General features: G+C 45.3%; 1 protein-coding gene across 7 annotated transcripts; it reads right to left on the reverse strand.

Moving 5' to 3' along the window:
• Positions 1-296: 296 nt before the first annotated feature.
• Positions 297-20,975, reverse strand: LHX9 (LIM homeobox 9). 7 transcript variants are annotated; one of them, XM_063647518.1, is made up of 7 exons: positions 20,917-20,975; positions 20,602-20,672; positions 15,221-15,339; positions 13,046-13,248; positions 11,555-11,910; positions 5,366-5,568; positions 297-4,148 (listed from the first exon to the last, which is right to left on the reverse strand). In XM_063647518.1, exons 2-7 carry the CDS (start codon positions 20,627-20,629, stop codon positions 3,891-3,893), a joined length of 1,167 nt encoding a protein of 388 aa, XP_063503588.1. In that variant the 5' UTR covers positions 20,630-20,672; positions 20,917-20,975; the 3' UTR covers positions 297-3,890. The 7 variants fall into 7 exon arrangements, with proteins under 7 accessions (XP_063503588.1, XP_054350388.1, XP_063503616.1 ...); XM_054494413.2 differs by lacking the exons at positions 20,602-20,672; positions 20,917-20,975 and adding an exon at positions 16,431-17,105 and having other exon boundaries at positions 297-1,228; XM_063647529.1 differs by lacking the exons at positions 20,602-20,672; positions 20,917-20,975 and adding an exon at positions 15,676-15,829 and having other exon boundaries at positions 3,535-4,148.
• Positions 20,976-22,675: the final 1,700 nt, after the last annotated feature.

Raw genomic sequence — 22,675 nt, forward strand, 5'->3', positions numbered from 1 at the left:
TTGGATATACAGCTAAATAGGAATAGCTAAAATTTTATTCTTCAAATATTCCCCTTAACAATTAAAAAAAACCTCATTCCTAAATATTTGTCTGTCTGTCCATTTGCTTTTTTGTTTGTAATAATCATATGTAACTTGAACTATGCAAAGATTGGATCTTTTCATAGTTCAGAATATATTTGTATACTTCAATAAATTTGTTCATTGCATAGCAAACATGTAAACTCACATAGGATCTATAAATTTTACCCTAGTAATCTAAAAAAGTTGCCGAAATTTTACACAATAGCTTGTTCTAAGGTTTATTTTGTTGTAATTTGGGTTCACTTTGTTTTTTATTTTTAATACATGTGGCAATTGAATACAACAAATGAAAATAAGTCATGAAAAGGTAAAAACCAAGTAAGTAATTTTATCCTAGATTACCAGAATTTAATCTCACTATGCTGTTTGTATTTTTTCATTAGTATAACAAGTTGTAAATGTACTGTGCTGCCTCTTTAAGTGTTCAAAATTAATTTCAACAGCGTGTGTTTAACATAAAGTTAACTATGTTTGCATCAAATAAATGTTTATTAATGAAAGCTATTTATCATACAAGAAACAGCAAAGATAAGTCATCATACAGAGGTGTACACTAGAGGTGACATATGTAAAAGTGCATGCAGAGATTTCTGTTTAAAAAGGAAGTAATAAACAATAATGCTAAAATTACTGGGGTTTGAGCCCTATACTCTTAAAGGGGTGATAGCTTTTCTTTGAATTTACAGTTGGAAAATGCCATTAACAGGACTAATACACATTAGCAAGCAGGTGAAATGAATGTTTTGGACTTTATTTTACAACTATTTGTGCTTGACAAATGTGTGAAATTTTTTTCAATAATAATTTTTTTCAAATATGGGGTGGGCATATTACTGCCAGGTTGCTCTGGTTTTGTACATGGTTTATCTAATTTTGTTTAAACCACATAATTTTAGGCCTTCAGTTGTGTTAGACACCATAAAGAACACAAGATTCGTTAACATTCAGTAAATGACATTTAAGTCTCTCTCTCTCTCTCTTTTTTTGGCTTAATAAATTTTTTAATGTATGATTATCATAACCTAATAGTGTCTTTGTCTTCACTGCAGTGGATTTCCGATCAAACTTTTCCCCTTCTTTTAATACTTTAGGGAATTTTCAAACGTCGGGATGTTTGGCTGTAATGCCCCAAGATTTGTTCTCCCTGAAAAAAATCATAGTGACAATTTATTAACTACAGAGCAACTTGGCTTTTAGGGGTCTGCAATTTCTATTTAGATTTACAAATATCCATTTGTGCTCAATAGACCTAACATGAAATCTTAATCATATTTAAGGTTTTGTTCCATGCAATTACTTTATATGCTAATTAGCCTTTTTATTCTAAAAATTGGACTGAGTCAAATCAGTGGGGCATTACTTTTGTTATAAGAAAATATATCCAAAGGTATTTCTAGGTTGAATTACATTGCATGTGCAACAATGTGTAACATTTCATATGAATCAGAAATTTGGAAATCTAAAAACTATTTGTATGTTTAAATATTTCTAAAAATGTTGTATTACCATTTGAATAGCTTTTACATATAGATGCTGGAACACACTAGTACGGTTAAAACTTAAATAAAACTGATGGGAAAGAAAACTCCTTAGATTCAAAATGGTTTATTCACACAAATTTAATAGGATATATCACAATTGTTTGGTCCATAAATATTTAGGGGAAATAGTTTCTATACAATGCATTTATCAATTAACAAAGAAACATGGACAATTTTGCTAGACCACTTACTGTACTATAAACACGAAGCTCAATATATAAGATTATTGAATTTATCAACTATATTTGAGAGAGTGCACAACTGCTTTCTATGACATGTTTGTCTCCTCTAACAGGATACACCATAAAAAGAGTTTCAGAAATAAGAGGTAAAACAGTACAAAACTAGTGAGGTGTCAAAAGGGCTTAAAACAGTTAATTTAACAAACAACACATATATCCTGATTTTTCACAAACTTACTTCCAAGTTATATCATAAGGCACATAGGAGAACTGAGTTATAATTAGTCTACTTAATAAAGTAGATCTATATAGTACCATATATTGTTCTGTCAAAGAACAAAATTTATAAGTGTCATTATTTTACCTGTAAAAGTGTATTAATAAGATCTCAGCCTTACCAAGGTTGTTTGGTCTGGTTAGTGGTAAATGCCCAAAATGTAATAGAAATATGAAAAGTCAAGATTTAAGCTCCATATAAGATGATAACCATACTTGCTAAATATATAATGGCAATCACACCTTTCTTCTGTTACAGTGTTAACTTATCTTCCATCATCTTTTTTTAAAAAATAAGCTACTTTCTGTGCTAATTTTCTAAAGACCCTGAGCAAAAGTTACAATAATGCACTTTAATGTGGGCAGTGAACTGTCAATATGTAACCACACATTTATACAGCCAGAAGGACACCTTTAAAATCTATTAAATAGCCACTTCGACCACCAAAGGAGATTTAAGGGGTCCAAAAAGTGGAGAATATGTGCAAAGTTATTCTTAACAATCCACTAAAGCAAGACATATATCTTGACTTCTTTTTTATTTTTTTAGGAAATCCACAATCTAATTGGTATTTAACTACAACAGAAGCGTAATAGATGAACATTCACCACTGCCCAGACCATTAAGATTTTAGCTTAAATTAAAAGAAAAAAAATGCTACTGTAAACTAGGAAATATATTCAGATCAGCATCCACAAGGCTTCTGAGTTTATCTACTTTAAGACTAATAACTTCAAATCTCTAATATCAGAAAAATTATTTTCAATACATAAGTCAACCTATGTCAAAATAAAATAAAGCAAAACAAAACCAATTGTTGGTATAAGTCTACCAGGCTGGGTATTTTAAACATTATTCACATAGAATGCCAGATACAATATCATGGTACAGCTGAAGCCAATTAATAGAGCTATTAATTAAATTATACTAATTTTTTTACTTCTTAAAACATTATATTTTGCTTATTTCCATTTTCCCTGGGAAAAAAAGTAACTAGAAAGAATGGTTTCCGAGCTATTGTTTTTAGCTTTAGGAGGTTAAAAGTATGGAATGTCAAAATCAATGCGGAATTTTCATGGATACATAGGGAGCTTAAGTATTTTTCAAATGTTGAAAAACAAATAACCAAGTAAAAAGTTTTTAGAGTTGTACACCCCTAAGAGAAGGAAAAGTCACATTCCTGTAATAGATTTCTCACCTAATTAACCATTACTATTTAAAATGTCTATAGTTAATGCTTTTATTTCATCATATTCCTCACTTGAATTAACAGTTCAGGTAAGAAATAGAAATACTAAAAACAAGTTTTCAGTTTTAAGATTTAAAAAATGTAACGTTTTCAAAACTCCATAATCACACATACAATTGCAAGATTTAAAAAGTAACTAATTAATTATCTGGTTCTTTATTAACCTAATCATTTAACTGGGAATATGATTATTTGCCCATAATAATACCACTCTTTTTTCTTTTTTCCTCGAGATTCTGGAAATAAGTAACATACAATTTTAAGAGGCACTTATTAGAATTATTCAAAAACTCTCCTTACCAACTGAAAGACCTAATTAATTTTTTTTAAATCCAAATACACTTTGTAGACAAAATATATTCACTTAAAGGAGACAATACTGTAAACTCATTTGCCAAGTGGCTGCAGATGCTACACACCAAGCTGTTATTTTTATTCCCCAAATATCTTGTGGGTTAGAAGAAAAAAAAAGTCTTGTAAATAATAAAATAATAATAATTAGAATAATAATAAAAAGAAGAGGAAGAATTTAAAAAATAAAAAAAAAAAAACCAATGTTAGAAAAGGTTCGTTAAGGTAGTTTGTGAGGGGCTTCCGGATTCGTGGCTGTCCATGTTAGAGGTCACGGATGTCACTACAGTGATAGTGGGATTGGTCAGGTCTGTTAAAGTGGTCGCAGTGCCGGGTGGAGTGAGAGCTCCGCTGTCTGCTGAGGGCGGGGCCGGAAGCGACGTGCCGTCAGCTTTATCAACACCCCCATTCTCCTGCCGCAAAAGGTTCCTTCTGAATTTGGCTCGTGCGTTTTGGAACCAAACCTGCAAACCAATCCCAATTGATTTCTTTACCGATGTTCATTTTTATATTTCTTTTCTTTCTCTCTCACTTGTTCTTTTTTTCTTTTTCTTTCTTTCTTTCTTTTTTTTTTTTTTTTTGATATATGTTTCTCCTTTTAAATATAATTGTTTGTTTTTCTTAGGAGGAAAGGGGCTTTTTTTCCTTTCTTTTAAAAGAGAGTTATTCAAGTAACACTACGGATTTATTCTCTCTCAACTGCACTTATTCCACCCTGTAGCATTAACAAGTGCCACTTGGAACAACTGATGCTTAAGTGGATATACCATGGAAATGAACACATGGTGATAAAAAGGGGGAAATACACTGTGATTCCTCAACTGTTATCTTTTGAGAAGGGGTAGAAGCAGGGCCATTGAAAGTATGGCAAAGTAAGAATCACTCATATGAAATGGACATCACTGAAACAGACTTCAAGCCATTCGTGAGCCCAGCACACGGTATATATTCTTCACATAGAAAAAAACTCCCAGGGCCACAGACCTCAAACAGCCTGAAACTGTTTAGCAGAATTTAAAATGCCTGCTATTTGTCACCAAGAAGTGAGAGAAGATCACAGGTGACTCACAGCAACCTATCATAATTTCATTAGTTATATGTTCTTGCCATGATGAGTTTAGGAAATCAATTGGACAGCAGAACTAACTTCCAGTACTTTGTTTTTAATTATGGTTTGTTAAGGCAGGAAAATACTTGCTCCAATTGGTTGCTGAAACACTAACCATACTTTTGGCTTTTCAGGAGTGGAAAGAAGCTTCCACCTGATTTTGGAAGGTGAGTGAGGCTACCAAAAGTTTGCCGAGTTAAGACAGTGCCAACAGGTCCCTCTCAAGTCTGTGCACTGAGCATAATATTAATGGAAATCGATAAAGCCACGGCCTGTGCAAATAACATCACTCTTATTTGCACAGCAGTGAGACAAGCTGTGCTGCCTTTGAAGGGCCCATCTCCACATATGTAGAGAGAATGTGGCTGTATTTAAAAAGACCCTGGGTCTCTGTTTGGGCACCCTCCAGGAAGCCCCTGCAAAATCTCAGAACACCCTCTAGGGAGATAGCTAAGATAAACTAGTAAGAAGCAATATAGGAAATATCTGCGTCACTCTAACCAGGGAAGAGCACTATATTTACTGGCAAGGGGAAGGGAAATGTATGCACAGTCAATGATGCACGTGTCTTACCTGCAAAACTCTTTTGGTCAGACCTGTTTTCTGAGCAAGCTGCTTGAGGTCCTTGGCATCCGGGTTGTGGTTGATGGCAAAGTAAGATTTCATGGTCCGGAGCTGGTGATGCTTGAAAGAGGTTCGCATGCGCTTGGTCTTCTGCGAGGGTGGATAAGGCTGCTGGTCCCGGTCCAAGTGGTCTGCCTCATTCTCATTACAACCTGTTGCAGTAACAGTGAACAAACAACTGCTCAGTGGAAATTCTTTTTTTTTTTTTTTTTTTTTTTTTAAAGCAGAAATTCTTGCATTAGCTGACATGATGGCAGGCTGTATGACACTGCTGTGGTAATAAAGCAGCAGTGAAAAAGGTTGTCAACCCAATTATGAGTAGTATCTAGACAAAAAGAAAGAAGATAATTGCTAAAGTGAGCTGAACTCGTCTGTTAATGTAGACACAACCAAAGTTTATGCAATAGAAAAATATTGGTTAAATCCTCTCTTTTGTTTAATGGTTGCTGGAAGAATTTGAGAATATGAACAAACCGTAAGTAGTAAGGTGGGAGTGAGAGAGACCTACGAGAGTGAGAAGAAACCCTTTTCTAATGCAATTATTTGTACCAGCTCCCCACTGCCCACACTCACAGTATTTAAGACTCTACCTTTTGTCTATATTTCTGGAATGAGACACACTGTCTGAAGGTATTGCTTTTTGTCATGAGACGTAGAGAAACAAGTATTACTACTCTCTCAAGTCTGAAAGTTTCTGAGGGCCCACCGACTAAGGAAGCATCTAGGTCAATTCTAAGGATTAGCCTTTTCTCATATTCCTAGAGCTCTGTCAGTCAGGAAAAAGTTAGAAAAGGCTGAAAAAGGAGGAGAAGTTAGAAATTTAAAATTTGTGAATTTCTTATGTAAACATAAGAATATTATTTGTTTCAGCTTTTAGCTATGACTGGTTAACACAGGGCTATACCAGAAAGAAAATATTTTTCCCCTGGAGTGATTTTAATAAATATTTCTGAAAGAGAATGAGCCCAGACTTCCCTTCACACGGTTCATGCCTGAAGCGCTCCCCACAGCTCACAGTTGAGAGACACTGGTGGTGCTTATTTCTAGGCTCAGATCTTAGTCCCTTTTGCTCCAGATGTGTGTGAGTGGGATGTAAGCTGTGCCCCTGGCTGGTCTGGCAGAGAGAGGGTGGCATTTTCTCTCCCCTTACAAAGACTTTCTTAGCACCAAGGGCAAAACAACCCAGTCTTTGAAACCAGCCAGAAAGTCATTACCCCCAGGATGTAAAGCTGCACATTTAAAGGGTCATTTCCAAGAATCTACTGGCTCTGCATAGGAAATACAATTGTAAAATGAAAACATTTTGTGAAATATTTACACAACCAACTTCAGCCAACTTCACAAATTAAAGAGCATGGCAATTTTTTTTCTTTAAATTCTTCCTTCAGATAGTTATATAAATTTAGATCTGATCATCCTGACTTGTACTGCTTTATAATAGAAAATCTGAAACCAACCTGATCATGTCATTCCAGGGAGAAAGAAACCTGAATCTTAAAAAAGGGAGGCATCCTTTAATATGAGCTCTTCCAATCTGCTTAATAAAGTATTCTGCTTAATAAAATGTTATCTGCCTGCTAGGCTCTGTTTAGAATTACTTTTTAAAAAATATTCAGCAAATCAGCATATTTACAGAAACACAGAAGTTTTGTAGTCATCAACCAAGAAGTCAGCCACATATAAAACTCACTTAACAAGAAATTCCTCCTAATGTAAAAAGACTAGACATAAACAAATGTCTCCTTTGTTTGTATTTCCATAAGACACATAAGTAGGAGGACACACTTGGCAAAAGAACAGGTGAGTTCATTGAGGGAAATGACTATACCGTATTCAACTTTGAATTGCTTCTCTGAGTCAAACACAGGGGTAGGAGCTCAAGAAGCATTCAATCAAGATGTTGGGCCCTTTGTTCATCAGTAAATTACAAGTGAGTATTAATCCGAAATTAAATCAACTTGAAGTGGAATCCAAGTCAGATATATACATTCGAATGTAAAGCATAGGCTTCTTAAACTCCACCAGAAAGGGTACCATATGTCCAGAGATAACAGAAAGAGTATGCATTACATTTTATCCTATTTTGGCCCAGTGGGGATATGTCAAGTTCAAATATTCTACAGAATTGCACCTTCATATCCTCAAATGGATGAAACAGCATCTCTATGACCTACTATAAAACTATACTTACCTCCAGTAAACTCAACCATATTTCATAACCAGATTATAAATATACCCACAAAAAATAGTCAAAGAGGCACACGTTAGTCATCGGAGGTTTCTTCAAGTAAGATTTCTTTCCTATCATATGTAACATGTAACCTTTCCTGAACAACACATCAAACTGAATTTCACACTTGGGACAGAAGACTTGGTGTTTAAATAATGCCCTTGGCCATCTTTCCCCCACTCCATACCAGGGTAATATATAGAAATGAATATGATTCCCAACCTGACTATATAATCATTAGTTCTTAAAATGAAATTTATGAAAAATAATTGTAGTAAGATTTAATGAAATGGCTTCCCTGAAAACGCATTCTATATCCATTATTGCTGATTAAAAACTCAGCAGAGCCTTTTAGTGTGTTAAATACAGTTATAGGCCCTGTTTCCACATAAAATACACAATCCAATATGTAAGGAGATAGCTCATTAGGTCTTTATTAAACAGATATTACTATATATGATTTTCCTGTGACTGTTATCTCATATTATGCAACTTAATAGAGAAATCTATTTCTTCTACAGAGTAACAGTGCATTATCTGATATTGTTTATGTTTAACTACACATGCATTACATAAACTTGCAAATGACTGTTTCTCCAAGGCCTAGTTCTAAAGCTGTAGGGGATTCCCCCACTCCCCGAATTATGAGATGAAATGATAACTCTTAAAACTGTCTTAAATATCTACCTGTCAGTTCACATCCAGTATTATAAAGTTAATGAGAAGATCTAAGTATTTTATTTCCAGTCACTTATGCAATGGTCACCCATCCTAAAGTGAGTGTCGCTGTGAAGGTATGTAACCTTCTGAGAATGAACTGATCCCTGGAAGACCACTAGGGGTCAGTGCCAGGCTAATTTAACCACCAGGAGCCTTAAAAGTTTGGATAGGAAGAAAGGACTTAAGGAAAGGATATTTTGAGAAGTGGCAAGAGTTTAATCTCTCAATTAATGTTTAAATTACACAAATAAGAGCTTTCTATCTTAAACTAAATCTTCTTCTCATCCCTAGAGGGCTTTATTTCAAGCTAGCATTTCAGGTAAACTTTCCATGTCTCTTTCTAAAATATTTGCCTGATTAATTTGCACAGAGGTATAAACCAAACTAGGGACATTCTCATTAAAAGGCATTTGCCCTATCAAGCACTAGCTGGCCTTTGCCAAGTTTCATATCTTCTCTGAGATTCTTTGAATCACAAACATGTTTTCTGCACATTTTGAAAACATACTGTGTAAATTATACTTAGTTTAGTATCAACCTTACCCTTTATGAGACTTGTTTACATTTAATGTTTACATTTAATGAAAGATAGCAAGATAAAATCCAAAGAAGGCTAAAATAATGAGTTAAAACTGGATTTATTTTATTTTTTACATTTTAACATGTGTTTAATTTGCTGAAGGGTTTCTTGCCCTAGTTTTGTAACAAAGTGGCATCAGATTCGCAAGCACTGTTTTAAATGATGGCCTGATTTCTGGTCAGGCATCTTCAAACCAATTCCCATAGATAATTTTAACCTAATCTTTAAAATATATATACTATTGAATAGTATCTCTGGGAAAAGTCCAGAATGGATGGAGTAGATGTTAACTAAGAGGCATCCAGTTTGTAGTGGTGCGAGGTACAAACTCTTTGGGCTAAGGGGGCCTAAACAATTTTTCCCTCCTTTGGGAGCAAGACAAAAGCAACCTTCTCCACAACAACTTGTAGCAGCATTAATTTGCAAACTAAAGACCTAAGTGGCTCAGAAGGATTCTTTTATTCTTCTTAAAAATAAGTTTGTACTCTCTAGTTATTTTCAGAGAAGTAAAAGAATCTAAATTCTACTGTTCTTAAAGCTCCTTGGATCTAACATGAAGATCCAAGGCAAAATCAAATTTAGCTAATTAGATTAGATAAACAATCAAAAAGTCAGGCTTGCCTACTGTTTGGCTAGAAATCTTCACCCTTCTGGACTTTATCCGGGCTGAGAGATCCCTTCTTTCCAAAAAAACTCACTAGTTGTGTATGAGTGGCTTGCGCTCTCTCTCTCTCTCTCTCTCTCTCTCTCTCTCTCTCTCTCTCTCTCTCGGGAATTAGGGCCTTGGTGAGTGGCTTGAGATTCCAATGTCACCTTCTATTAATAAAGAACAATTAGTGCCCTGCCTGCCCTGCCCCAGGGACCACGCATCAAAGAAGATGAAGTAAGCATGCTGGGCAAAGTGGCCCCTAACCAAATCTCCTGCTCCAGCACAGCAGGGGCCAGTGTGAGGGCACGGCCACTACTGAGGGTTGCCAAAACCCGGGGCTTTGCCCGCTGCCCTCACACAGATTGACTGACCCTGGTGAGATTTGCAGTGAGCCGGCAGGTCCTTTTCTTTTCGTCCAGCAACCCTGGTATGAACCCCCTAGGGACAAGTGCTGCCACACAGTGTTCCCCATTGCTCCCCATTCTCCCTGCAAGGCCACCCGCTGTGCTTGCCCATAAAGGATTCTCCTCTTCAGTTAGATCAGGCAGTAGAGAACCCCAGGAGAGAGCCTAACAGAGGGCTGAGAGAGCGGCCACTCATCCTGTGTGGGTTCCCCTGAAAACTCTAAACTCAGGGCAGGACTGTTAGCTCACATTCCCACTGGCTGTGTGATCTTGGGCAAATCACTTAACCAGCTGGACACTGTTCTTTACCATTGACTAGCAATGTCAGGCACCATACCAGGCCCTGGGAACTGAAAGAGAAAAACAGGAAAAATCCCGTGCTCTGAGGTGCCCATGCTTGGTATCTGGGGGCATTCGTAGTAATAGAGTGGGGTTGCCATAATAAGGTCCTCAAGGTTCCTTCCAACAGAATGGTCTCCCCTGTCCTGAGTGTCAGTCTGCTGAGATTCTCAGCCAGGTGTGGGCCAGGGCACTGAAAGCCAAAGCAGTTAAGGTCCTTAGGCTCCCCAAAAGTTAGCCAGGTTTTCTAAAACCTCTTTTTTCCAGTGATTGGGACTCACAAGAATAGCTTCTGTTCTGCTCAGTTAGATTATCATCTGCAGAGCCGATCACCATCCTCACCTGGAGGATGGGGAGTGGGGGCAGGCTACCAACAATGGGAAACTGATGCATGTGAGAGATTGATACATGATAGGCGTGTCCCCCAAAGCAAGGAAGAATGTGTTCTTGACTTGTTGTCTGCATGTTGTTTTTAATGAAGAGAGAAGGTGGTTGAGTATAGATGAATGGCGTGAGATACCACTAAGCCTCTTCAGGACGCCTGACCTGGAGGTACTTTCAGTTCCAGGGGTCTGGATGTCTGGATGGTCTATCACACCGGGAATGAGACGGCTGGATGAATATCCTGACTTAGGAAAGACACAGGCTAGCTCAGCTGTGGAGAGTGATTCCCACCCCTACAACTGCTTTTTGCCAAGATCAGGGATTAGGTTTTTCAACACTCTTGCCAACTGTGTTCCTGATTAACTTTGGGCTGGTGACCACAGCCTCTGACCCCTCTAGACAGACTAGGGTTGGGCTCTGTAGACTTTTTTTTTTTTTCTTCAGTATTTAGGAAACCTCCTCCAGGATCTATAATTTGGCCTCCACAAAGAAATTGCCCTGAGGCTGTTTTGCTCCAACTGAGAGCCAGAAACTAATGGGCTCATTAACTAATGGGCAAGAAGGATTTGGCTCTGCCTGTTTGGGGAAAGTCACTACAGCCCCATAGTTATGAATGTGTTTTTTGCCACAACCTAAATAAAGTGCTGCCTCTCCCTCCCTTCCCCCTTCCTCCTCCCTCTCTCCCTTCCTTCAGAGTGAGAGGGAGTTGTAGTGAGAACAGAGGCATTGGGCAAAACACACTCTTGCTGCAAGACTTCGGACGGGGAAGGAGCTCTACGAATTTTCCTCAGGGAGGCCGGGGCTGCGCCGGGGGTGAGGATAGAGGGCACACCTGAGTTGTAATTGACGATGTCCACTCCCAGCGCTGGGCTCTTCCGCTTCCGGGGCCGCCCCTTCTGCACGGTGCCCGTACCGTTGAAGTAAGGCAGGGCCAGGCCGCCGCTCTTGGCCGCCAGCTCCGTGTAGCTCAGCTGCGGTGGATACTCTCCTTGCAAGAGGGTCTCGAAGTGGGCGCGGCAGTACACCAGGCTGTCCTTCATGCCGAAATGGTCGCCCGTGGTCAGAGTCTTGTTGCAAGTGGAGCAGGTGAAGCAGCTCAGGTGGTAGACAGAGTCTCGGGCGCGCATGACCATCTCCGAGGCAGAAATGCCAAGGTGGCAGCGGGCACATCTCTGCACAGAGAACCTTCTGGAAGGAAACAGTTGAGTCAAGGCGCTAGTTGAAGCAAGGCAGAGCCATCTCCCACCCGCGACACCTGGGTTTGGCCTGCAGTGGCCTGAGACTGGGACCTGGGAGGGTTCCAGGAGGACAGGACAGTGGGCATTAATTTTATTTGCTCATCGACCTTTTCTGATAAACCAAGACAAAGGATCTTTACATTAAAGTCAGAAGAACCGGGCAACTAAGCCTTAGTTTTCTTCTCTGTAAAGTGAAAATTTAAAAAATTTAAAAAAAATTTTAAAAAGCAAACCACTAGTTAGCACTAGCTAACTCACAGTACTAGAATATTAAATTGCTATGCCAAGTGAAAACACTTAAATCAATTACGAAATATTATATGAATGAAAGAAGATATAATTATTCCTGGATGTGCGCGGGTGTGGGAAAGCATGCGGACACAGTCCTGGAAAATGACGATTTTGTAGAGAAAAGGTTATTATTTTTTTAACCACTTATCTTGCTTGGGCTGAGAGCGGAACTAGGTCACCTGCACATAGTTCTGTCTTTCCCGATCCAGAAACATAACTGAGAAGAATCAATAAAGAAGCCTGCTGCTGAGTTTTCTCCAATCTGGCGGGCATGGTTGTAACTAGCGATAAAAGGAACTCGGAACTGAGTGGCTTGGGTTTTGGCAATGGCATTTATTCCTTTTCATAGTCATTTACAGAGTCTCCTGCCACCTGCGAAAACCTAACACTCTGTTGCTGCTGCCCGAGCCACTAGTTCAGTTTCAAGGCGCAGAACTTGCCCAATTCGTAGCAAGCGGAAAACAAAAACCCAATCAAGTCTCGGTCGACGGAGACCACGTCCATTTACTCTTCCCCAGATTTCCCCAAATTCCGCCAGCCAAGCTGAGAAGTGATGGCAGCACGTGGTATTCGCTGATAAAGCTCTAGACCTTTAATGTCCCTCCCACCCACCCTCACCGTCGGTCAGGGAGATTGCAGCTTGAAGGCATATGCAGTGGGTTTCCCTGGTCTCCGAAATGATAACCGCACCCGGAATGGGGCAAAAGGTAGGGGACGGAGAGGGGATTCCGGGCTCAGGCAGATGGCCCCGCCAGGTGTACTCGGGCGTAGGAAGTGGGGGTGTAGGGGAGTACCTGTAGTAATCCTCCTTGCAGTAAATGCTACCGTCCTTGGCAAAGCAGGTGAGCTCGGACTCGAGGGCCAGCTTACATTCACAGCACTTCAGGCATCTCAGATGCCACTGTTTGTCCACAGCCAGCAGGTAGTACCTGTCCGAGATCTTGCCCCCGCAGCCGGCGCACAGGGCGGGCTTCTCCGGGCTGAGCGGGGGCATGCCCTGCAAAGAAAGCACACCGCAAGGCTGAGGAGGGCGCGCGGTGTCGCCGCACGACGCGGGGTTCTCCCCCAGGCAGACCGAGCCCAGGGCGTGCAGAGAGCGCGGCAGGGGCCAGGGTCCACTGCACAAAGGCAAAAGTCAGGGGAAACATTTGTGATTTCTCCCTTTGCGGCTCGCTTGCTTTCTTCCGTGTCTGCCTGAACCGGCGTTCGCGTCCTCCCAGGACTATTAACCTAAAGACATCCCAGCCATCCGGAGCCTCGCTTAAAAAGGACTAGGAGAATATTGACTACAGTTTGGTGATCGTTTCCGAATTCAAATAATTACAAGCTAAAAATTGTGGTTTTCGACGCACACAAAATAAAACAACGGAAATGATAGGGGAGTGAAAAGGAAATTTGAACAAGCACAGGTTGTTTTTAAACAAAAAATATTACAGTTCGATTTCTCTAAATTCTTATAAGCAGCATTGAAATCAAAAGCAAAGGGGAGATTATTGGACCTGTGCTCATAATTTGGTCGACTTTGTTTTGATTGAGATATATTTGGCAGACCCTGCTCTTCCCTAATTTTCAGGGCTATTGGTCCCGTTCCCAATAAGTGTGTAAAGTGGCTGTTCCCGAAGAGGGTCCGTTGTCCAGCCCGCTCTATACAGTCCCCTCTTTCCCTAGCATCAACAGGCATACTGAGACCTTCGTCTTGAAAATCTGTTTAGTGCCCAAGTTACGCTTCCCTCTGGGTCCCACTGACCCGACTGGGGACGCCCCAGTGGCCCCACCTTGAGGAGCCCAGCCCCGCTGCAAAATTTGGGTTTGGGTTGCTACTATTTGTTTTTAAATGTGATGACCAGAAAAAGGGAAAAGTAGTTAACCTCCCGACATTTCCCTCACGACTAGCAGAAATGGGTTGAACTTCCCCACGAAACTTCAGCGGGCCTGAAAAAGTAAAGTTTAGCCCTTTACTCCGACCAGGGGCCCCGGCACTGAATGAGTGTTACAAATATAGACACGTTCACGAGTTGGGCTACTTGGCCGGACCCAAAACCCAGCTGACAAGGGCTAGAGCAGTCTCCTGATTAGTTTGGGCTACGAGTCCTACTGTGGTACCAAAGGATCTACACAGCTATGTTTGGCTGAAATCATTTCCGGAGACTTCTGTAGTTCCCCCCCTCCCATTAGTAATCTGGAAAGGGAAGCGCTTAGATAAGTAATTAGTTTTCTTTATTAAGAGGACATGACTTTATTATTATGGATAGTAGAAACAGTGGTAGTTGATTAGCTTGTTTAAGGGTTGGTTATAAAGTTCATGCGTTTCGACTGGGTGCCACGCTCCTCCGTATGTTTTATTTGATTTCCCCCTACACATGACATCCGCCCGGTCCTGGCGCTAAACGTAGTGCTGTCTCGCTAGAGGGACTCAGTCGGGATACCAGAAACCCTGAGAGTCTCTCGGTTAGGGGTCCCAAGCCCCGAGCGTCTAGAGAACTGGAAATGACCCAGTCGCGTCCGAATCTACTTCACAGGTCCGGTCATCAGGCCCAGAGACTAAGGCCACCTGGGCTCCTGCTTGGCTCGGACGCCTCGGCAGAGCGCGGTCCTCCTATTGCTTGCGCCCAGCTTGCCCTCGGAGCTGCGGATCCTCGCCGGGGAGACGCCTGCCCCAGAATCAAGGGAACCTTGAGGTCTGTAGAAGAGAACGCCACCGCCCCCCACCCCACCTCCTCCCAGTTCCTCTCCCTGCTCTTTCGGAATCAGCTGCGACAGAGGCTAGCCAGCTGCAGACATTTCGATTCAGAAAAACGACCGTTTCTTAGCCCTGCAGACCTAGGTGGACGGGAGAAAACTCACCCGCCACCCTCAAGCGGACGTCTCTGCGACCCGCCGCCCCCGATCTCCACCGGCCAGGGAGTCGGCTTGGTTTAACAGAGGGCGCAGGGGTGCCCGGCTACCGCCGCGGCGGAGCCCTTCCTTACCGCGTCGCGGCCGTTGAGCTGGGCGCCTTTGGCCAGACGGGCCTCAGTCTTGGATCTGCGCTCCATCTCCTCCATGATGCCTTGGATGTGGCCTCCGGAGATCCCGTGGAAGAGCATGGCTGGGGGGCGGAAAGGACACGAGTTGTCTTCTGCTCGGCACCCCACTATTTCCATATACACACGCCCGGGGCTTTCAGCTCATCCGAGTGAAGGAGGCAAGGGACCAGAGAGGGCTGCGCTGTGGGAGCGCAGAGACGCTCGAGGATGGAGGGAAAGAGGGAGAGAAAGGAGGAGAAGAAACAGACGGAGTGGAAATCGTTCTGCTTGGGGGGCCGAGGGGAAGCAAAAAGAACTGGGAAGAGTCGGGGGGAAGCCTCAGCGGCTCCCTGAAGGAGATGTGCAGAAAACAAACAATTCGGGCGGAGGGAAAAAGAGGCGTAGAAGGCGAATCTTACTGCTCTGAGAGATCGGGTTACTAATGGGAAACAACTGCAGCGGGGGGAGGAAAACAAAATCTGGTGAAGAAAGAAAATAGTTTTGAACACAAAGAAAGAAAAAGACGTGCTATTTTCAGCGTTCCCTGGCTGCTTGCAAGTTCCCAGTGCCTGTAGGTTGGGTTGGGGACTGCTCCTGCCTGAGCTGTGTCCAATTTGTTAAGAGACTAAAGCCAGCCCATTTTTGATAATTTAGTAGGAGGAGTTCTCTCCCCGGAGCTGCCACGGATTTTTATTCAGACAACAAAGACCTGTCATACTCCTCTCAACCCCCTGGTGATGGGCAAGCAGGACAAACATTACAAAGGGGTGGGGGGATAGAGAGTAGGGAGGCAGGAGGAGGGGGCATTTACCTCCCCACAAAACACACACACACATCCTTCCAAGAGTTCCCAGCAGTCATGTTTTAAAGGGGAAAAGGAGCTCTTGTTGTCCCCGCCCTGGTGCAGGAGGCCTAGAGCCCGCCTATTTGATCCGAGTTCAAGATCAGACCTTGGCTCAGGACACACACAATATCAGCTTCAAACTTTGGATTTCCTCCTTGTGGACATTTTCATCCCCAGCCTGCAGGACTGTCACCCGAAATGCATAAATATTGAGCAGAAATGTAAGCAATTTACTGAAGTGGAGACAATGCTGGTTCCTCTCCTCCCCATCCCGTCTTCCTCAATCCACTTTTAAAAGCAGCTGTCTGACAATTCATCTCTTTGCCTCACCTTCTTGAGGGCCGGAGACCCTACTAGATGCTGGCTTCATCCGAAGTGGAAAGGGCGTTTGGAGCGTCTGCATTTCTCAGGGTTACTTTTGGCAAAACAATTTTCTTTGAGAAAATTAGAGTGTAGGGGACAGGGCATGGACCTGTACACACGGGTACGCAATTGCGCCTTGGCCATAGGGCGGCTTATTCTCTTCCCCGGTTCAGGTTTGAAGGAAGGCTGCCGGAGATTCTAATGTCTCATCTGAAGCTTGCCAATATGGGAAGCGACTTGGGGACTCCTGGGAGCTTGGCGCCTGCCCCCGCAGGACTGGGCGCTAGCCCCATCGCGTGCTGCTCTCACTACCCTGGCAGGACAGAGGACTTGTAAAACTGGGCGCACCCGCACACTCAGAAGGGTGTGAAAGGGACTCTTTGCCGTGGAGGAGGGGAAGGTGAGAACTGACAAGCAGAATGGCAGATCTGCTCCTCACAAGAGGTGGGATTGTTCTGTCGCCCTCTGTTCCCGGTAGCGGCGGCCCCTCCCCGGCCCCATTAAAAAGTGTCCACAATACTCTGATATTGTCGATTCATTCAAACGGCCAGAGGTCCCCTAGGGCCCCGAGGCACAGCGCTGCGGCAGGAACCAACGCGGCTTTACCCAGAGAGGAAGACGCGCCGGCCGCTCTCTGTTCCTCTCGTCCCCGTCGTCAGCCTGCGTTCCCCACTACTTCCCGCTGCCTTTCCCAGGACTTCGGTGCCTGTGTCCTGGCACATCCTAGATACCTCAGAAGAGCCGCCCGGCCGCAGACCCGCTTCCCTCCGCCCGGGGGAGCCCGACCGCGAACTGTGGCCAAAGCTAGAAAGACGACGGGAGAAAAGCCAGGGAGAGAGGGAGGGAGGGAAGAAGGAAAGAAAAAAAAAGGGAGAGGATGAGAAGAAGGGGAAGGAAGGAAGGCAGAAATAAAGAGAGAGAGGAAACGACCCCTGGTGCAGCAGCCTGACTTCCTGTCCCAAAGCATTGCCTTCTGAGGCTGCTGGAGTGGCCTCTTCCATGAAACTCAAGACTCTACTGCTTCCCCTCCTTTTTTCTCAGGGTCAAAAATAATGTTATTTGCAGACTGGACGCAGTTTAGGTCCTCCGGGTGCCAAAATGCAGCTCATAAAACACAATTTCACACAAAAATGAAGCCAATCAAGTGAACTAAGCTGGAGACATCCCCCTCCTCCTTACTTTGGCAGCTATACCTGACAGCAGGGCTGCTATTTACTGTAAGTAATGTAATTAGCCCCTTTGGATGGGAATCAATGAGCTTTTCAAACCCACGTGCACACAAGAAGGGCCCTGAGGAGGGGCTGGGGGCAGCAGTCCTTTCAGAGACAGCCGGTCCTCTCACAAAGGGGCAGATTGCCTTCACACAAGTCAGAGGCTAAACTGGCTTAGAGCTGGAGGAGGAGTCTCTGAGAAGTACCCTCAGTCAATTCACCCAAGGAAGCTCCAAGCAAAAAGTAAATACAGGACTTCAACCTACTTTGTCTAGTTTCTGTGCTAAAACCTCTCCCAACCCCCAAATGGGGGTGTTTGAAATTAGGTTTGGTTCTTGTTGCATATTGCCCCTGCTCAGCAAAATCAACAACGAAGAACCCAGGAATACCACTGCTTCCTTGCAAGAGATAAAACTTTGGAGACTGCATGCAGGGAAAGTTAAACAACTCCAGGAAAAAGCCAGAACTTTACAGTGTCTCCAGGGAAGCCAAACACGGAGGTTTTGTAAGCCCTCCAATCATCCATTCATTCTTCTATTCCACACAAGTTTGTTAATCGTCTAGGTACAGGCAAGGCAGAACACCTTCTGCAATCGGTTTCCAAGTTGAATCCTAGCTATTCCTGCTCTTATAAAACTCAGGTTATGAGTTCCTGCATCCAGTGGCATTTGCTACTTCCTGTAAAGAAGCAAACTGCCAGGATTCTTCCTTCTCAGTGAACGCAGGAAGTCTGGAGAAAGCTGGGGGTGGGGTGGGGGTCAGCTGGAGTTTGGGAGGTCCTTGTTAGCTCTGCGGAAATAGGTCCCCATGGGTCCAGCCCTTCCTCCTCTCACAGTTCCTAAGGAGGAAGCCCAGGAAGGGTGGGAAGGAATGCCCTCAAATTGGGTGTGTGAACCTGAGTTTTCTACTCTTTTTGTCTTGGAGCCCCCAAGAGAGATTGCCTAAGAGCTCCCCGCTCCTCATTCTCAAAGGACTTTAAATAAGCACTTTAAATAAGGAGATCATCTTTGTACCTCTGCCTTCTTTCACCTCTCCAGCAGAGGGGCTGAGGCCCGGTGGCTGGGGACAAAAAAAAAAAAAAAAAATGTTCCCCCTTCTCCCAGCTGTAGTCTGAATGGCCCGCAAGTGTTCTATAAAAATTACAGTGTTCATTTTTTCAGTTCCTGAGCTGAGGGACAGGTGCATGTGGTTCTCTCTAGCCTGCATCGGGGATAAGATCTTAATTCTCCTCTAAATTCAAAGCTCTACCAGGTATAATGGGGCAGGTCCCTTGACCAGCACTGCTCTCCCTCACAATTGAGCACACGTAGTCCACTAAGCTTTCTTTCCTTTCTATTCTGACAGCACCCATCCCGCTACTGTTGCCGCTTTTAGGAAAGTGGACGGCCGGACTATAGTGGAGCATAATAGTTGGAACTGAGAGTTCGGGATCTTAGAATCTCTATGAAGGTCAAAAAGACTGCAGCGCCCTTGTCGCGGGCTCAGGTGGGTCTACATGGGCAAAGAACCCGAGCCCAGTAGAATTCCCTAGGGGGGAGGAAAGGGAAATTAAACCCACAGGACAGTTAGGGTTGAGAGGGAAGAAGTAACCCAACAAATGTGCGTATTTTGAGAGCAAAGGTGACTTAAGGTCTCTTTCTACCTGAATTTTGGAGGCCATGATTCTGTGCCTCTAAGTTTGCCCTTTAAGAAGGAGGAGTTACCTTTCCTCCAGACCGTGTTAAGCTGGTTAAGGAGCCCCTTTGGTTTGAAAGGCGCGGCTCTTAAAACAGTATCCAGCGTCTGGCACTGTCCTGAGCACCCAAAGCCCAGTGAAACGTCAGCGTCAGCCTGAGGCTAGGAACCATGCGTTCAGTGCCGTGCCACCTGGCCCTGGATGCCCGGGCTGCGCTGGATGGAAGGTGAGCGGATTGCCGGGACACGCTGGGGCCTTTCTCCAGACAGTGGAGACTGAGATACTCCATGTGGAAAACTTCCCCCTACACTGAGGTTGGCAGATCCATACTGGGGCTGCTGCACGGGCGCACTTCTGATTCAGTCCTACTAGGGGGTCTTCCCTCAAGACAAATGGGAGTGAGCCAAGCAGAGCTGGGACAGGGGGAGTTCGGCTGCCTGCAAAGGGGGACCCGAGGCCACGCTCCAGCTGCACACCCTTGCCAGCCTCTCGCTGGGCAGTACTTCCCGGCCAAGGCCCTGCCCTTTCGCGCGTTCTCTGCCTACCCTCATCCTTCGCGGCAAAAAAAAAACCTCTCGCCAGCTTTTGCTTCCTTCAAACCTCTGTCCTCTATAGCCCCTGGGCTCTTCTCCCCAAAGGGGCCTGCGCCAAGTCTAGAATACAGCGCTTCTGAAATCTGATGCTCTTTTACCTGAGATTTGTTGCGCCGCCTGCCCTCAGCTCTGCAGAAATAAAGGGAGAAGTCCCGCACTGCGTCCGCTGAGATCAGGCGCAGAAACGGCTGCGCTAGGTTAGGACTGAACAACAACAAAAAAATGTGGGTGAAGCCAGTTTCCAGTTAACCCCTACACGTGTGAGAAATGGTGTCTTCTCGGCCCCCCTTCCATCCCTTCCAAGAAAGAGACACCCCCAGCAGCTCCCCGGAGGGTCAGGAGCGCGTCCCTTGAGCCACTGACTACTGGAGGATCAGTGGAACCAGGACCGCTGCCTGGCGCCCCGGACCCTGATCCTGAGGAAAGTCAAAGACAGTCAAAGAGAAAGGCAAAAGGAGGGTTTCAGGAGTCCTATCAGGAGACTCTGAAAGAGAATGTGTATTTTTGAGCCTACGAAGCGCGGTTTAATTTTTAAGACAAACACACACTCCTCTTCGTTCCACCCAACGAAGGCGCACACACACGCACACACACTCACATGGTATACGCACTGGCCCAAGGGGCAGAGAACATCAGAAGGAACCTGGCACATAACTCACCTGCCTCTAGAGTGGTACCGTTCAGCATTCTTAGAGGAAAAGGAGTGGATCACGCCGTAATGGTGGTTGCACTGGCAGAGAAAAGCCGCGCGTCAGCCCAGCGGTAGGGCCCGGCTTCCCCAAGCACCTCCTCCCACCCGGTGGGGCGCGTCCAAACCGCTCCTCCCGCGGAGACCTCAGGTAGGGACGCGGCTTGGAGCAAAGCCGGGCCTTCCTCCGGTAGGCTCCCAAGACGTCCCTGAAACTCCCGGCCGTCCGGGCGCACTCCGAGGGCAGAAAACTGCTCCAACTAAAACATCTCCTTCAGGGTCTTACCTTGATGTCCAGATGTCAGACGTTTCCCCCACTAGAACTCGGTTCTCGGCGAGGAAAGGCGGGAGGCGGCTGCCAGAGGTGCGGGCCAGTCCCTGCGTCTCGCTGAGGGTCCCCCTGTTAATCCAAATAAATAAATAAAGCGTTGGATGAAAATTAATTTCTCCCTTCTCTCTCTCCCCCACCCCGTTGGAGTTGATCTGATTCCCTCACCTCTGACCCTTAGCTCTCTCCACCTGTCTTTTATTTTCTGTTTATGCTTCCAAATCGGGAGGGGGAGGAGGAAGGGGTGGGCAGAGGGCACAGACGCGGGCCGGTGCCCAGAGAAACGCTCTGAGGTTGCGTTCAGCCCTTCCAGCCTCTCAATAATCAGAGGAGGTGTTAATGGAGGACTCGGCGGTAACTGAACCTCATAAAGCCCAGAGCGTCTTGAGGCTGGGGCGCAGCAGGGGGGCTGGAGTCCCGCGGCGTGCCCTGGGCTCCCGGCCCCCCAGCCAGCTTTTGCCTCACTGCAGCTTGTACCTAAAAGATGCTGCCGCCAGCTGGTGCTTGCATAGACGGTGAATGGGCGGTAGCTCCTGCGGGGAAACTAGGCTAAGCCATTGATTGTTCACCCACCGCGTCCCCGCCTTCCCCTCCCGGTCCCTCCTTCACTCTCCGCGCTCCCGGGCTGGGTATCAGGAACCCAGCACTCTGGGGAGTATTCTGCGCTCGAGGTCGGCGTTCGAGGCCGGGTCAACGAGAGAGCCAGGGCATCTCTTCCTCCCGGGACCCGGCTAAGGGATGCGGGTGGTGATTAACCTTCCGGGAGAAAACCCTCACTTGGACCCGGGCAGGCAAGGGTTCGAGGGGATGCAGCCAGACCCGGGACCGGGCGGAGGCCACATTACCTGGTCTCAGGTTCCCGAGGGGCTGTGTTGCCCGGGGCGCAGTCAGGCCGCGGGAAAGTGGAGGGAGAACCGGGAAGCTGGGCCTTGGGCCAGTTATTTACCCATTCCCCCACCCTGTGCGCCCCTCACAGTCGGAGATGGGGAGGCGGGGGATTACAGCAAGGCTCCCGCGCCGGTGGGGAGGAGAGTATGAGCAGTGAGATTGGCCGCTCCAAGATGCTGGTCCGGGTGATGGTGCCGCCCTGCCTACCCGCCCCTCCTCCACGTGCCACCATAGCTACTCCTTGGCGGTGCGTGGCGTGGGTCCAGGGCGCAGTGGGCGGGGTGGGGGGACGCCCTCTTGCCTCCCAGCCGCTTGCGAAAACCGCGTGGGATTGCTGCTGCATGTGGGGCACGTGGGGGTGGACGCCGCTTCCACGCCTGCCCCACAAGCTCCGCCATACAGTCTAGGGTCTGTAAGGAACAAACCAGGAGCGGAGAACCCGAGCCCCCTGGCTTTCTCTTTTCATCCCAAATCCCGGAATGTAGCTCGGAGCACCTCCTACAAGATCTCGCTTCCTACCCACACTTGGCTTCGCTAACTAGTCCCACCAGACCGGTCAGTCCCACTAGTTTACCTTTTAATCTCCCCCACACCTGACTTTCCTCTTTCCGCCCTGGCCTCCTTAGCTCTTTCTTCTAGAATCTCCGCTATATCGGTCAGGTTTCGCAGCCAGGAAGGGACAGACCTCCCGGGTACATCTTCTATGCTCATCAGCGAGGCCATCGAATGGATGGACGGCGATACCCACCCGAAAACGCTTGGGTGCTTTCAACTCATTCCTGTCGAAAGCAACCGGGTTTAACCTCTTTGCGGTCCAATACCGTTTTAG

This window comes from Pongo pygmaeus, chromosome 1 (assembly GCF_028885625.2).
Source record: "Pongo pygmaeus isolate AG05252 chromosome 1, NHGRI_mPonPyg2-v2.0_pri, whole genome shotgun sequence".
In the NCBI taxonomy this organism is placed as follows: Eukaryota; Metazoa; Chordata; class Mammalia; order Primates; family Hominidae; genus Pongo; species Pongo pygmaeus.

Coding starts and splice junctions, on each gene's coding strand:
- LHX9 (XM_054494405.2), bottom strand. CDS start 15,394: ATGGAAATAGTGGGGTGCCGAGCAGAAGACAACTCGTGTCCTTTCCGC. Junction 13,249..15,220: donor AGCTCAACGGCCGCGACGCG/GTAAGGAAGGGC, acceptor CTTTCTTTGCAG/GGCATGCCCCCGCTCAGCCC. Junction 11,911..13,045: donor TGCAAGGAGGATTACTACAG/GTACTCCCCTAC, acceptor GTTTCCTTCCAG/AAGGTTCTCTGTGCAGAGAT.